Source organism: Gymnogyps californianus, chromosome 7 (genome assembly GCF_018139145.2).
Source record: "Gymnogyps californianus isolate 813 chromosome 7, ASM1813914v2, whole genome shotgun sequence".
In the NCBI taxonomy this organism is placed as follows: domain Eukaryota; kingdom Metazoa; phylum Chordata; class Aves; order Accipitriformes; family Cathartidae; genus Gymnogyps; species Gymnogyps californianus.
Window position 1 is genome coordinate 44,075,967 of NC_059477.1, and position 12,743 is coordinate 44,088,709.

At 44.3% G+C, this 12,743-nt stretch overlaps 1 protein-coding gene across 1 annotated transcript in view; it reads right to left on the reverse strand.

Annotated features, from left to right (window-relative positions):
* Positions 1-12,743, reverse strand: part of ACVR1 (activin A receptor type 1) — a 69,022-nt gene that overhangs the window by 19,002 nt on the left and 37,277 nt on the right. The window contains exons 3-4 of the mRNA XM_050899549.1: positions 6,331-6,597; positions 5,624-5,841 (exon numbers count right to left, since the gene is read on the reverse strand). Coding sequence (XP_050755506.1) covers positions 5,624-5,841; positions 6,331-6,597 — 485 coding nt within the window. The remainder of the gene's footprint in view (positions 1-5,623; positions 5,842-6,330; positions 6,598-12,743) is intronic.

A 12,743-nucleotide genomic window follows, 5' to 3' on the forward strand; every position in this document is an offset into this window, starting at 1 on the left:
ACTTCGAACTTTTTTTATTACTATAAACAGACTCTAGAAACAGCCACAGCTGAAAGTTTCTAATTGAAATGGTAAGACAGATAAAACCAACATATTCCTGTGATACAACTTGCCTTTTCAGCACCTTTTTAATCCGTGGCCTGCACACAATTTGTGCTCAGCTGACCATTTTATCTGAAGTCATATGGGGCAGGGAGTCAGTTTTGCTGGAAAAAACCCTACAGATGGGTGTCTTTTGGGTCCATATGAGCCGAGTGGAGAGGTGACAGCCCACAGCTCGCGTCTGGGGGCTCACAGCCAGGGATGCCTCAGGGGCACCCGGACCGGAGAGGCACCCGCCCGCGGGGACAAGCCGGCTGCCGACGCTGCTGCCCGCCGGCCTCCACACGGCACGGCCGCCTAGGACACCCGCGCCGTCCTGCGCCAGCGAGTTGTGCCGCTTGGCACCGTAGAATCGGCATGATCTGTCAGTAAGGGAAAAGCATCACTTGCTTGTCAGATGTTTTCCTTCATTTTTTAATCACGCCTTCAAGGCCACTGACCTCACCAGGGCCAGAGGTTTGCTTCGCTGCTGTGCTCTCCCGGCGAGCCCCCCCCCGCGAAGCATGCTCTGGCAGGTGGAGCAGGCGAGCGCCCCAAAACCAAACCCTTCTGGAAGGGCTGAACCAGCGGGTGGGCTTGCACAGCAGCCCAGGCCCCGCATCGCCCAGGCACCATCCTCCCCACTTTTGAGTCTGAGCGTGGATTTGTGAAACTACAGGCCCCTGCAAAGCGGAGCTTCAGTTGTAACAGAGCAGGAGGAAGGCTGCTGCAGCAATCTTCACTGCCTTGCTCCTGTGTGCCCCACTTCGCTTTCGACAGAGTGGAAACCACTAGCAAACTGCTGGTTAACTGCACCCAGCGCTATTTGGGATGTCCTAGTGTATCTCGCTGAACCTCCAGACACCACCCCAGAGAAGAACAGGTATCCGAGAGGTCCTGTACCATACCCGTCAGACTTGCACAGATGCCCTAAAAACCACACAGCACCTTAATGTTTAAGGTGCCACCTCTGTTTTAGCAATCAAATCCCAAACATAAGTGCTAAAAGTTAATTTGGTAAGTAACAGAGAAGAGAAACCAAGTCATGCAATACTTTGCTGTTATGCAGGTAATCTGCCAGGTTAAGATTTGGAGATACAGAGTAGATACATCCATCCTCTGCAGTATGGCAACAAGGGCTAGCTGCAGAAGCCCACTACCTTCAGCAGGGAAGAGAAGGAGAGAGATGCATGCTTAGGTTAGAGTTTATTCCACATGCATTACACAGAAAATTGAGATAGTAGAGAACTGTTACTCCCAAACTACAGGCTCTCCTTTGCTCATTCTGCCCTGTCGTGGTTTAACCCCAGCCAGCAACTAAGCTGAGAGAGTTAACTCTGTCCCAGCCGAAAGCAGGACATGCCCCCATCCAGTTTTCTGTCCTTTTCCTCCATTCCATTTTCATCTCCTCCTTCCATCCTGGTTCCAACCTTCCTTCCCTTTCTCCTTTGCCACACGCACCTTGCCCATTTCCCACCCCAGCTCCCGTTTCTGCCCTTGCTCTCATTACTCCCTTGGCCCCATACGGTCAGCGACCGCCTCCCCCACCGCTGCCCGCCCCAAGAGGCACGAGTGCCGCACACCCTCCTCTTCTCCACCTCGGCACCCACAAAGGTGCCTCGGCTCGGGGAAGAAACATGCCCCGTCTCCATGTGGAGCACCACACAGCACCCATGGGGGAACGGACTCACATGTCTGTGAACAGATCTTTTAAACCATCAGCTTCCGAAGTGGCTCAAAACAGAGAGCCCCGAGAAGAATGGCCACGAGCACGTCTGGCACCACAGGGGTTTCTCTGATAAATTTCAAGTCCCTGACCCAAATTAGAACTTCTTTAAAAGACAACACCCAAATAGTTTATTGTAAGTCTCCCTCCCTGAAGTGGCTGAACCACACTAGACCAACAGTCCCGCAAAAAAAAAAAAAAAAAAGGTCATTCTGTGGTAGATAACAGTCAGGGGAAGTTTTCGCCCAAACTGTTCAAGTTTGGTACAGCTATTTATAACTGAAGACAGTTTTAAAATAAACAATGTGACAGGAGATTTACCTGTATCACCTACACTAGGTATGTCATTGATACTCCAGAAAATTTTCCACAACAAGTCTTTCTTAAAGGTTTTTGTCAGTTTCTGGTATTTTTAGTGCATTGAAACCAGACTTTAAGCTGTAAGATTATAAAAAAAACATGAGTAAGATTGTAATTGAATGTTAAAATCCTATTAGCCTTTTAAAGAGCTAATACCCAGATACTTTTATGGCTAGGACTTTTGTACTAGTTCAAAGCATTAACAACTGTATTACTGGACTTTTTTTTCTTTACAAAGGAAAATAGGATAAAAAAAGCATAAGCATAACCAACTTTCTAATATTTCCAGCAAACTGCACTACTGGGCTTTAACCAGATGAAATCTCATTTCTCCTAACAATTTTTTAATGATTGCTCAAGAAAAGGATAATCTAAGAATGACAAGAGACTGCTATTTTGCTTTTTAATACAAACTGAGAGCTCACTTTCCTTCCTGCTTGTATCAGAGGCAAAAAAACCCCCCAAACTTATCTGCAGTGACTGTAAAAACAAGATTTGAAGAGGCCACAGCTCTTTCCATTCCCCATTAGAAAGCTTAGGGCTTTAAGCATTGCTACACTATGGAGACTAATCCTAAGTGTAAACTAATTAATGTGTAACAAAACCAGCGATTTAAAACACACAATGGAGAAGAAAAATCTGGAATTTAAAAAAGACTTACTGTTTAGATGAACATTTAGAAGCAAGCAACTATTAATAATTTTTTTTTTTTTTTTTTTTTTTTACATCACCAACACTCAAGAGGCACACCAGAGGCACTGCAATCATAAAGCTCAGAGGGTCTGACAGCTGAGAACAAAACAGCTCCATTAGACCAAGCCTTTACAGTTAGCAACTTCTCCTATTTCTTTTAAAAAGAATTTTGATTTATTCTTCTCAGGTTTTATCACCGTTTCCAAGTAACATTAAATGACTGAAGTGCAAAAGGTTTGCAAATGGAATGGAAATGGTCTTGCACTGATAAGAGATAAAAGCTGGTAAAAGCTGGAAGTCAGTGCTTAAAGACAGATAACCAGTTGCACACATGCCTAGTTCACGGTGAACATATCAAAACTGGCTGTTTCAAAACAGTAACACAGAATCAACCCTTGTGGGCTAGTTAGAGAGCCAAAGGCATTAAAAAAAAATTACCAAGTATAGTTTATATAGGGCCAAGCTGAAGCAAAATAGCAGGGCAGCAGTAGAAAGCTGCTGCAGTTTGCACCACACTTGATCCTGCAGTTACATGAAGTGCCTGGACATTGCAAGCTCTAAGAGGGAGGCCATTTCCATTGCTCCATCTCACCAAGGAAGCTAGCATTTAAAAGCCAAAACTCTGTTATCAGAGCGGCCACCCTAAGGTCCCTCTAGCTCAGTATCTTGTCTCTGACCGTACCCAAAAGCAATGCCCTTTATTAGGGTATTAAAAGCAGAGTGAATTGGGGTAGTAGACATATAGGAGTATTAGACATATGGAAGTATATAGGGGCATTAGAGTATTGGGACACTAGAAGTGGAGTGAATTAGAGGCTAACATGGGAATACTTTAACATACACAACACTTTCCTCTAATGCTCTCCCAGCCTCCAAGCACATTCAGCTCAGGGACTTCCTTAGTTTGATTTTTTTTTTTTTTTTTTAAATGAGCTTAACAACATACAGTCTTCTCAGCCTGTTGCTCTTTGAATGTATACAAACCTGTAGCATCTAGAATAATCATCAGGCAAGGCGTTCCACTGGTTCAATTACTACTGTGTTAAGAACCACCTTCCTTATTTTTATCCTTGCTCTTACTTGCTAATTTTGATGCCTCCCCCTGTTATTGTACCGCAGAAGGCGAACAACTGATTCCTATCCATCCTCTCCTTACCCCTTGCCATGTTGTGTGTCTCCTTCATACCCCTCACCCCCTTAAGAGAACCAGGCTCTTCTTCCTGGCTGAAGCATTGGTTTACTTACTCATTCCCCATATAGGCCGTTTCAAAAATGCATATCGGGGCATCCAGATGACCAGGAGTCTGACTACTCAGTTTTAACCTATTCTTCCTTAAAGAAGAATCTTCCCTGCTCCAATGGTATCCCATTCTGGCCATCTCAAACCCTGAAAACTTACTTGTCAGGACATACTGTCTTGTGAATGAAAGGGTTTTCCACATGACTCTTCCAGCACTTATTCACAGCAGTATTTTATAGAAACATCTCTGCTTCAAAACAGAGAGATGCAAGAAATAGTTTCCAGCTCCCCAAAATACTTCCATTTTTTAAGCGGTCCCACAGATCTTTCTTTTAATAAATTCCCATAGCTGGGCCTGCAAAGAAGCTGTCAGCTTTCAGGTGAGGAGGCGCAACCATTTTCTAGGGTATTTTTTTGGACATAGTCAAAACTGTTTCCCTAATTGGTGGTAACCAACACTTTCTAAGGAAGATATCGAAAGTTATTCCTCACTTAAAGAAATACCCATATCAGTTTCTCTCTCCTACAGAGAGAAACGCAGTCCAAAACACAGAAAGAAAACACCCAGTCAATTTATTTAGTAGCATATTATTAAAAAATATTTGTGTTTTGGACCATTTTTCTTTAGCCACTTTTTAACCCTGCAGTGAAAGCACATTATGGTGGGAAAGCACCAAAATGGAAAGTATTTTCCAACCTCTTAATGTTGAAGAGATTTTATCTTAGAAATGCAGGGAGGAGAAAACTTCTCCTCTTTGCATTGGTTTCAGAAACAAACACTCAAGCTGCCTCTGAAGCCTTACTTGCTCAGTTTCGATAAAGCATGGGAAAACTGCTGGGAACACTTTTTTCCTGGCCTCAAGTGAAAGGGTAAGAGAGAGTAAGTCTTTAAAAAAGAAACAATCCTCCATGTCATTTTATTTTCCAGAGACTACGTGAACAAGAACATATTTTAAAAACTGAATTTTGATTAAGCAGTTCTCATTTCTTAAAATTCCTACCGCTCTTCTGTCTACAAAATTTCACTAGTTTCCTAGTCATCCAAGAGCCCTTCTACTAAAGTCATGGGAGTCAGGTTTGAAGTTTTTAGAAGTTAAAAATATCTGTATTTTCTTCTTCCCCTAGCATCACATCTTTCCCAACCTTTCAGGCTGTCTTTCGTATGCCAAAGATGCAGTACATTTTTACACCTTTCGTATCACTTCAGGCTGTCCAACAATCCGGCATACTCTGTTTTGCTGTTTAGACATTGCTTCTAGGAACATAAACAGTTTGACTATAGTTCATAGCAATTCTCCAGGTCAAAGGAGCTATACTTGAAAAAGCTATCTTTTGGTTAAATTTCATTTAAACTATGGCTTTGCGAGCATAGGAATGTCACCACAGAAGTCCTGACGCTAAGTGGCATCCCCTGGCAGCAAAAGGTCCTGTTATTGATGCGGCCATGCCTGAAGGGTACAAGAGAGTAGTTCGGAAGTGAGGAAAGCTCACACAAATTTTCACCACGTGCACAGGTTACTTACTGCCAACGTGCTGTCTCCAACATTTGATGCAATGAGTCCCTCAATTGTGCCATATTCTGCATCTCTAGAATTGAGCCTCTCCATATGGTTTTTCTGTATTCTCCGGATGATCAGCACAGCTACTGCAGAAAAAACTATCAACACTATCACAGGAGCCAGTATAACAATGATTAGTGTTTCCACGCTGTAACCTGCGGCTTCTCCTTGAAAGCTTTGCCCTTGGAAAGGAGAGGGGAGGAAAAAAGAAGAAAAAAAGAGAGAGAAAAAAATAAATTTGCGAATTCCCAGAGAAAGTCTTTAAAACCAGTAGCACTGACACCAACATTTAACTTGGTAGCCACCTAGTCTGAAAGAGAGGCCGTGACACAGCCAGAGCTATGAGTGTGCACTTACACAAAGGATGCTGCCGCAGCGACTCCCTGCAGAACTCTCAGAACAACCCTGTCCCTTCAGAACAAACCCCACCTGTGACTGTGCAATTCACCCACAGGCAGAAACTCAATCCTGACCCTGACTGTGCACTTTAACCCCTATCATTCATGCAGCAATACAGATCATTCAACCTGTGGACATCAGATGTGTGCCAGTGGACCCCAGGGTGGGGAACAAAGTAGAAAAGGGCCTTACTGCGTCGATTAAACCCTTACTTGCACTAGCCAAACCTTTTTTCTTTCTCAAAATTCACTATTTATTAATTAAACTCTCACCTTTAGAAGAAGGCAACTGTGCAGTGATATTCATGTTGCACAGGTATCCTTGGCAGCACTCAACAGCTTGGTCAGGAGACGGAGGTGTTTTGCACGTCATTTTCCCTTGTTCGTAGACTTGGAAGCAGCCTTTCTGGTAAACCTTAGCACCGTCATTAATGCTCAGGGAAGCAAAACATTGCTGGCCTTGGCAACGATCTCCATTCCCACAGGACATGCCTTCACACACACATTCGTAGTGGACCATATTTAGCTTCAGTTCATCATCTGTAAAAGGGGAGAGTTGAGAAAAAAACACCATTGTATTCTTAATAGCTTCAGTTATATAGAGATAATGAAATCATTAGACAATAAAAATCTTCTGTTTAAAGGAAGAAATACTACTTGCAGCTAGCACTGAAGAACCACCAAGGAGGAGCTAACGATACTAATTTAGCCGTTTCAGCAAGACAAAGATATGAGCTTGCACCATCAAAGAAATACCAGTCATATCTGCCCACTCCAAGTACTCAAATTTCAAGAGTTCAGTGACATTTTACATCACCTCTGGCACATACACCTCTGCGGGTATACAACATGGGAGGGTCATCTACACAGGGACACTTAGCAGAGGAAAAAACCTAACAAACAGTGTAAATTTAAAAACGATTTGCTAAACCACATTATATTTCTATATGGAAATAGTTATTCTCAAGCATTCCGGAAATTACTTTAACTAAATCAAATTAAGGCCATTTAAATTTGCAGTGGACGCAGCTACACAGGATTTAGCGGGCTTCACTAGCTTGCTTGAAAAGTAAATCTGGACCTACTTTCCCAGGAGGACAAGCCTTTGAGGAGTACCTTGCGAGTCTGAGTAACCACGGAGATAAAAAGTGAAGCGAGAAGCAGCACAGACTATCAGCAGGTACACCACCTCCCTTCCAACTCCAGATGCTTCAGCTAAGTAAAAGAAAGAACTTTTAAGAGAACGTATAGAGTAGGAAGCTAAACTTCTAAGTATCCTCAGCAAAGTGTCCGGAGATCCCCAGCTGGAAAAAACCCACTGTCTCTGTGCAGAACCACACACACTGCCGCTTTCAGGAATGGCACGTGCCTTTAAACACACAGCACTGGGTCACTCTGGTCACTGCAGGAGAGGACACCACTTTCAATTAGCGAATGGAGAACACTGGAAGCTCTTCAGTTTCCTGGAAAATATAGGTGCCCGTGGTGGTAAACAGCCACGTGCACTCACAGATGGCTGAGAAGAGCAGCACAGCTGTGACAGACAGAACAAGCCACTGCTCTCTATTACACACATCCCGTGCATACACACACACGTTTATGGCAACTTAACTCATGTTTACATTCTCTTTTTCAGTTCTAACACACAAGAAAAATTTCCAGCCACAAATACAGTGGATGCTCCTAAAATAGCAGCTGAGCATACCATGTGTTGGACTTTTTCAAGCCTATCATTAGAGTCTGCCCACTGGGAATGTAACTCTGTTTTCCGCTTTGTTTTCCTCCCCTCCTCCCACAATGAACAAATACACAAATATAATCTTCCATTTTTGAACCACTAACAAAAACTAAATTAGGGAAAGAATCCTGAAATCAGACAGCGTCTGTCACGTTGATTTCAAGTACTGGTATACACAATCCCAGTCATACACATACCAAGTAATAACTTCACTGATTTTGAGGAACTTTTTAAAAAAAGAAAAAAAATTATGCCAAACATTCCTACAATCAAAGTTCTGTTCCTTCTCCTCCCACGACAGCAGCACTAAAACATAACGGGTATTGTAACACACAAGCCCTTAATCTTGGTTCGTCTGGCTGGAACTGCCGAAGGCATTCAAAGCCAGAGCCCTACAAGGGTCCTCCTCCCAAGGCATAGTCACGACCTGCCTAAAAGAGTACCAGATCCGTACCTGTGGTTAGGACAGCCTTCCCCAGACAGCCCTTCAGCAGCAAGGATTTCAGTACGTCCTAGTGAGCGAGACTCTTCTGTCGTCATTGACAAACGCTGGCCTGTGAGGACAGAGCTGAGGAGGCCTGCAGGCTGCAGGAACAGCCAGTTCAGCTATTAAGTAACAGCTGGAATAGCTGCTATATGGAGTAGGACAACTAACCTACCATCCAAGAGCCATACCAAGTCCACAAGGGAAATTCACCTGGCTTGCAGCCTGATCCAGCCTAATGCTTCCCTCTTCTCTTGACCCAAGGACCCTTCAAGACTGAGCAAAGCTCACGCAAGCCAGAGGAGCAGTTCTGGCAGACAACCACCCCCCCTCGTATGCCACCTCTTGGAGGAGCTCTGCAATCCCAAAACGGGCTGGGAAGCAACTGCGCAGCCACAGGGCAGTTAATCAGCCCATGCAGAGCAAACCTGACATCCCTCACAGCAATGAACTGAGGCATTGCAACTCCAAACACGCTACCTGTCTTTTGAAAAGACTGCTCTAGTCTGAAGGCAGGGTGAGCGATCTAACATGACACACAGGCTGTGGATCCATTTAATAGAGCATGAAGACAAAGTAACGCTGACTACATACATCTGAACTGCTGCAGATCCTGATGTGTCCACGGACCAATACAGATCAATTATCTGCTGTAGAAATGAAACATTTCTGGTGAAGAACTCCTGGGTTGGAAACAGAGACACTCTCCTTCATGACTATTACTATTCCTTATGACCAAACTGCTCCTTTTTTACGTAGCTGGTGTTCCAACTCCACAGTATATTACCATGTACCAGCCACCCCTTCCCTCATTACCGCTCCTGCAGTGCCACACTCACTTAAAAAATAGGTTGAGCTTTACCCAAACAGGAAGGCTTATTCAGGCTGCAGAACCAGCCAAAGCACTGACCGTGTCCTCCCGTTCCTGCCTCTGCAGGCCACCAGCTGAGACAGAGCTGCAGGTCAGAAGCCTGAGAGCAGACAGACAGGGCGATGCTTCAGTGAACACATACAAGCTAAACACTGTACTATACCCACAAAGCACTCTCCCCGTGCACACAGCCGGCTATGAAGGGCTGGATATCAGAGCCATATTTCCCCAAAGTGAAGCCAGCTGCACTAGCAAAGCAGAGTTTTGTTGGCATACGGTGAATCCACAGCAGAGGCAGAGCTGGACTGGGTGATACTTCTCCACAGCTCTCATGAGCATGGCTGTGCGAGCAAGTCTTCGGGACAGACGTGACCAGCAAATGCCACAGGCCAGTTGCAATCAAGAGGTTATGGCTGAAGCAGATCAACTCCCCCAAACACACACGCTCAGAGGTGAGTACCTACTCAATAACAGCTCCAGGTGGGGAAAGCTGTCAGGACAACTACGTATGTAGCAGTCAGGCAACACACGCAGGCAAAAAGCCAAGCTTAAAAATACTTCCACTACCTAAACACGTTCACTGCATATATTTTTGTTTCGTAATACAGAGACTCACTGCTGCACTTCTGGCCCATATATATTGCGTGCACACACACAAAAATCTGACTTGCCACACAAAGATACAGAGATTTGCATTAACTTCTCATTAACTAGTTTATTAGTTCATTATTATGAAAGTGTCAAAACTGAAGTTCCCTTATTTTGTTTGCTTATTCACTTTGTGAAAGTCAACAATTAAGGGTGCTGACTAATTATCTAGGTATTTCAACAGAACAAGAACCAAGACACTCCACGTTTTAATCAGTAAACTGGAAGGCCCAGTGTTTAACCCTCTTGGTGACTGCACAGGACACGTTATGCTGCGTGCAGTGCTCGTGTGCAGGCACACAGCCCCAGCCGTCCCAACCTGAATCCACAGGACACCAAACTGCAAGACTCCGAGAACGCAGGTTAACGATGGAAATGCACAGGCGCAAGGCAACAAAGACAAGTTATTTATTTCTATGTGAAGGTTATTTCACACAACCAGTTACCAATCTAGACAGTTTTATTTCATATTTTATATCCAATTCCTGGACTGTAAACATTGTTAACTGTCTGGGAAAACACCAAACGACTTCTCTCCAAGGAGAGATACACTACCTATGTTTCTGGTAACACACCTTAATTTTGAGGTGATCTCTTCACATTTAGAAGAGTGATTCATTTTCCGTCGAAACAGCTAGTACAACAGGCACTTGGCTACCTTTTCTTATTGGCACTACAGCAACACAGTTTCTTCAACTATTTTTGATGTGAAAAAATGCCTATGTTAACTATGTGATATGGTCAGCAAATAGAGAATTCAAGTAATTTTTAAAAGCATAAAAATGTAAAAACATATACCAAAAGAGTCTCAATTTTCTTTCTAAAGACACAGTCTCTAATTATATTACATGTACCTTTTAAAGAAGGGCTTTAACAACATCAAATCATTTTCTTCCGGCAATGCACCACCACTGCATACCCTCCCTTTCAAAATTTCATAGAATCAGAGAATATCTCAAGTTGGAAGGGACCCATAAGGATCATCAAGTCCAACTCCCTGCTCCTCGCAGGACTAAATTTCACCTTGCGGATAAAGACTAGTGCATTTTACTACACAGATATAGTATACATTTAGCACATGCACGCAAGCAAGTGTTCAGAGGGATAACCTACATGACACCACAAGACCTCTCAGTATGTGGCTGGAAAAAAAGCCAGGTGGCCAAGGACAGACAGAGGTAAACAAGCCTTAAACAAACTAGTCCTTCGCTCACCAAGACATGACTTTATAACGGCATAAGTTTAAGAGGAACAATTCCACCTAATTGATTCCCCTTTACCGAGGAGTGAGGCAAAGCAAAGAAGGAGTGACACCTTCAGTCCCAAACGAGCGGGCAGAGAAGATCCGTCCGGGAGCTCTCCTCCAGCCCAGCCCACAGCTGTGCAGCAGGAAGGCGCCGTGCCTCCGTGGCCGCATACTGAACATGCACAGACACTGCAGTCATCGGCTAACCTCGGGCACGCGCGGCCGATCCCAGCCCTCAGAGCCACCGGGATCCGGCTTCCCAACCCGAGACCACTCGGAGCCGTACTACGGTTGTTATCCCCTTTGTAGGCTTGCTGCTAGGCTTGGAGTGGGACTACCCTTTTCAAACGGAAAACCTTGAAATCAAACCAGAAAGGTTACAAATCATAGGCGAAGCTTATTTCAGAGCGCTACTGAAAACTCTAGTCTCTGAAAGGTACTTCATGCTCAAAGGCCAAAATATTTAAAAGCAGCCATATTCTTTTTCTTTTTAAATTACTAGGATTGGGGGAAGAGGTGGATCTGCCAGGGCTTCATATCATAATGAACTGAAGATGAAGAAAAGCAGACTTGGAAAAATTAAAATCTTTAGAGTCCATTTAATTGTACATTAGACAGCTCTTTTTTGGCGGTTAGCTTCCCTTTATGACTCTTAGCCATTTCAGGGAAACAGAAAATAAATAAGCTTGTAGAGATGACTACTCCATTCAGAGTTTTATTTTCTCTTTCTCAATGCACACAGTAACAAGCATTATACAACAGCCATAATAATATTCATCATCACAGAATCATTTAGGTTGGAAAAGACCCTCAATGATCATCGAGTCCAACCGTAAACCTAACACTGCCAAGTCCACCACTAAACCATGTCCCTAAGTGCCACGTCTACGTGTCTTAAATACCTCCAGGGATGGTGACTCAACCACTTCCCTGGGCAGCCTATAATAATTGATTTTATATAGGATTTATTAATTTAACAAAAGCCTTTGAATTTTCCAGCACTGAGAAACAGCTGTTTAGCCTTATTATTGTTCTCCATATTACAAAAAAAAAACCCCAAAAACCCTAAAAGAGAAAAAGCACAAGTGCTATGGACACTGACAGTCAGTCAGAAAGCTCCCGGGCCAGGCAGAGGTGCCCGGCTCCGCAGCGGGGCAGCCTGCCCCAGCCCAGCTGCTGGAGAGGGGGTTAGGCTGTTCCCAGAGCCAGCTTCCCACGGGCCAGACAGTCGTTTCTGGAGTTTCAGTAGCTCCCAAACACTTCCTGGCCACGGTGTGACACGAGAGCCTTTCCAGCCTGCCCAGTTCTCACGCCCAGGAGAGAGGCTGTGTTTGGCAGGGAAGCCGTGGCAGCCAGAGCAGAACATGGCCCGGACACCTTCCCCCAGTCGCTAGAGAGGGCAGAAGCATCGGCAGCATTTCATGCACCGTGCTCCTAACATTGCGATCGGGATCAGGAAATGGCATTCCTGCACGGTCGCTAGTAAGTGAAAAACCTCACGCTCCTAAGCATAGGCATTACATTATTTACAAAGTGCTCTGCTTTAGTCAGGGTTTAGCTTCTTGGGAAATGAAGAAAAGCCTCTTTCCCCGCTTTACAGGGCTAATAGAGAAGTAACACGGAAGTAAGCGCTGCAATAAACCTTTAGAATAAAAGGATTTTCTGGACACTGAAGTAGGGAAGAGACGTGTTTCTGCAC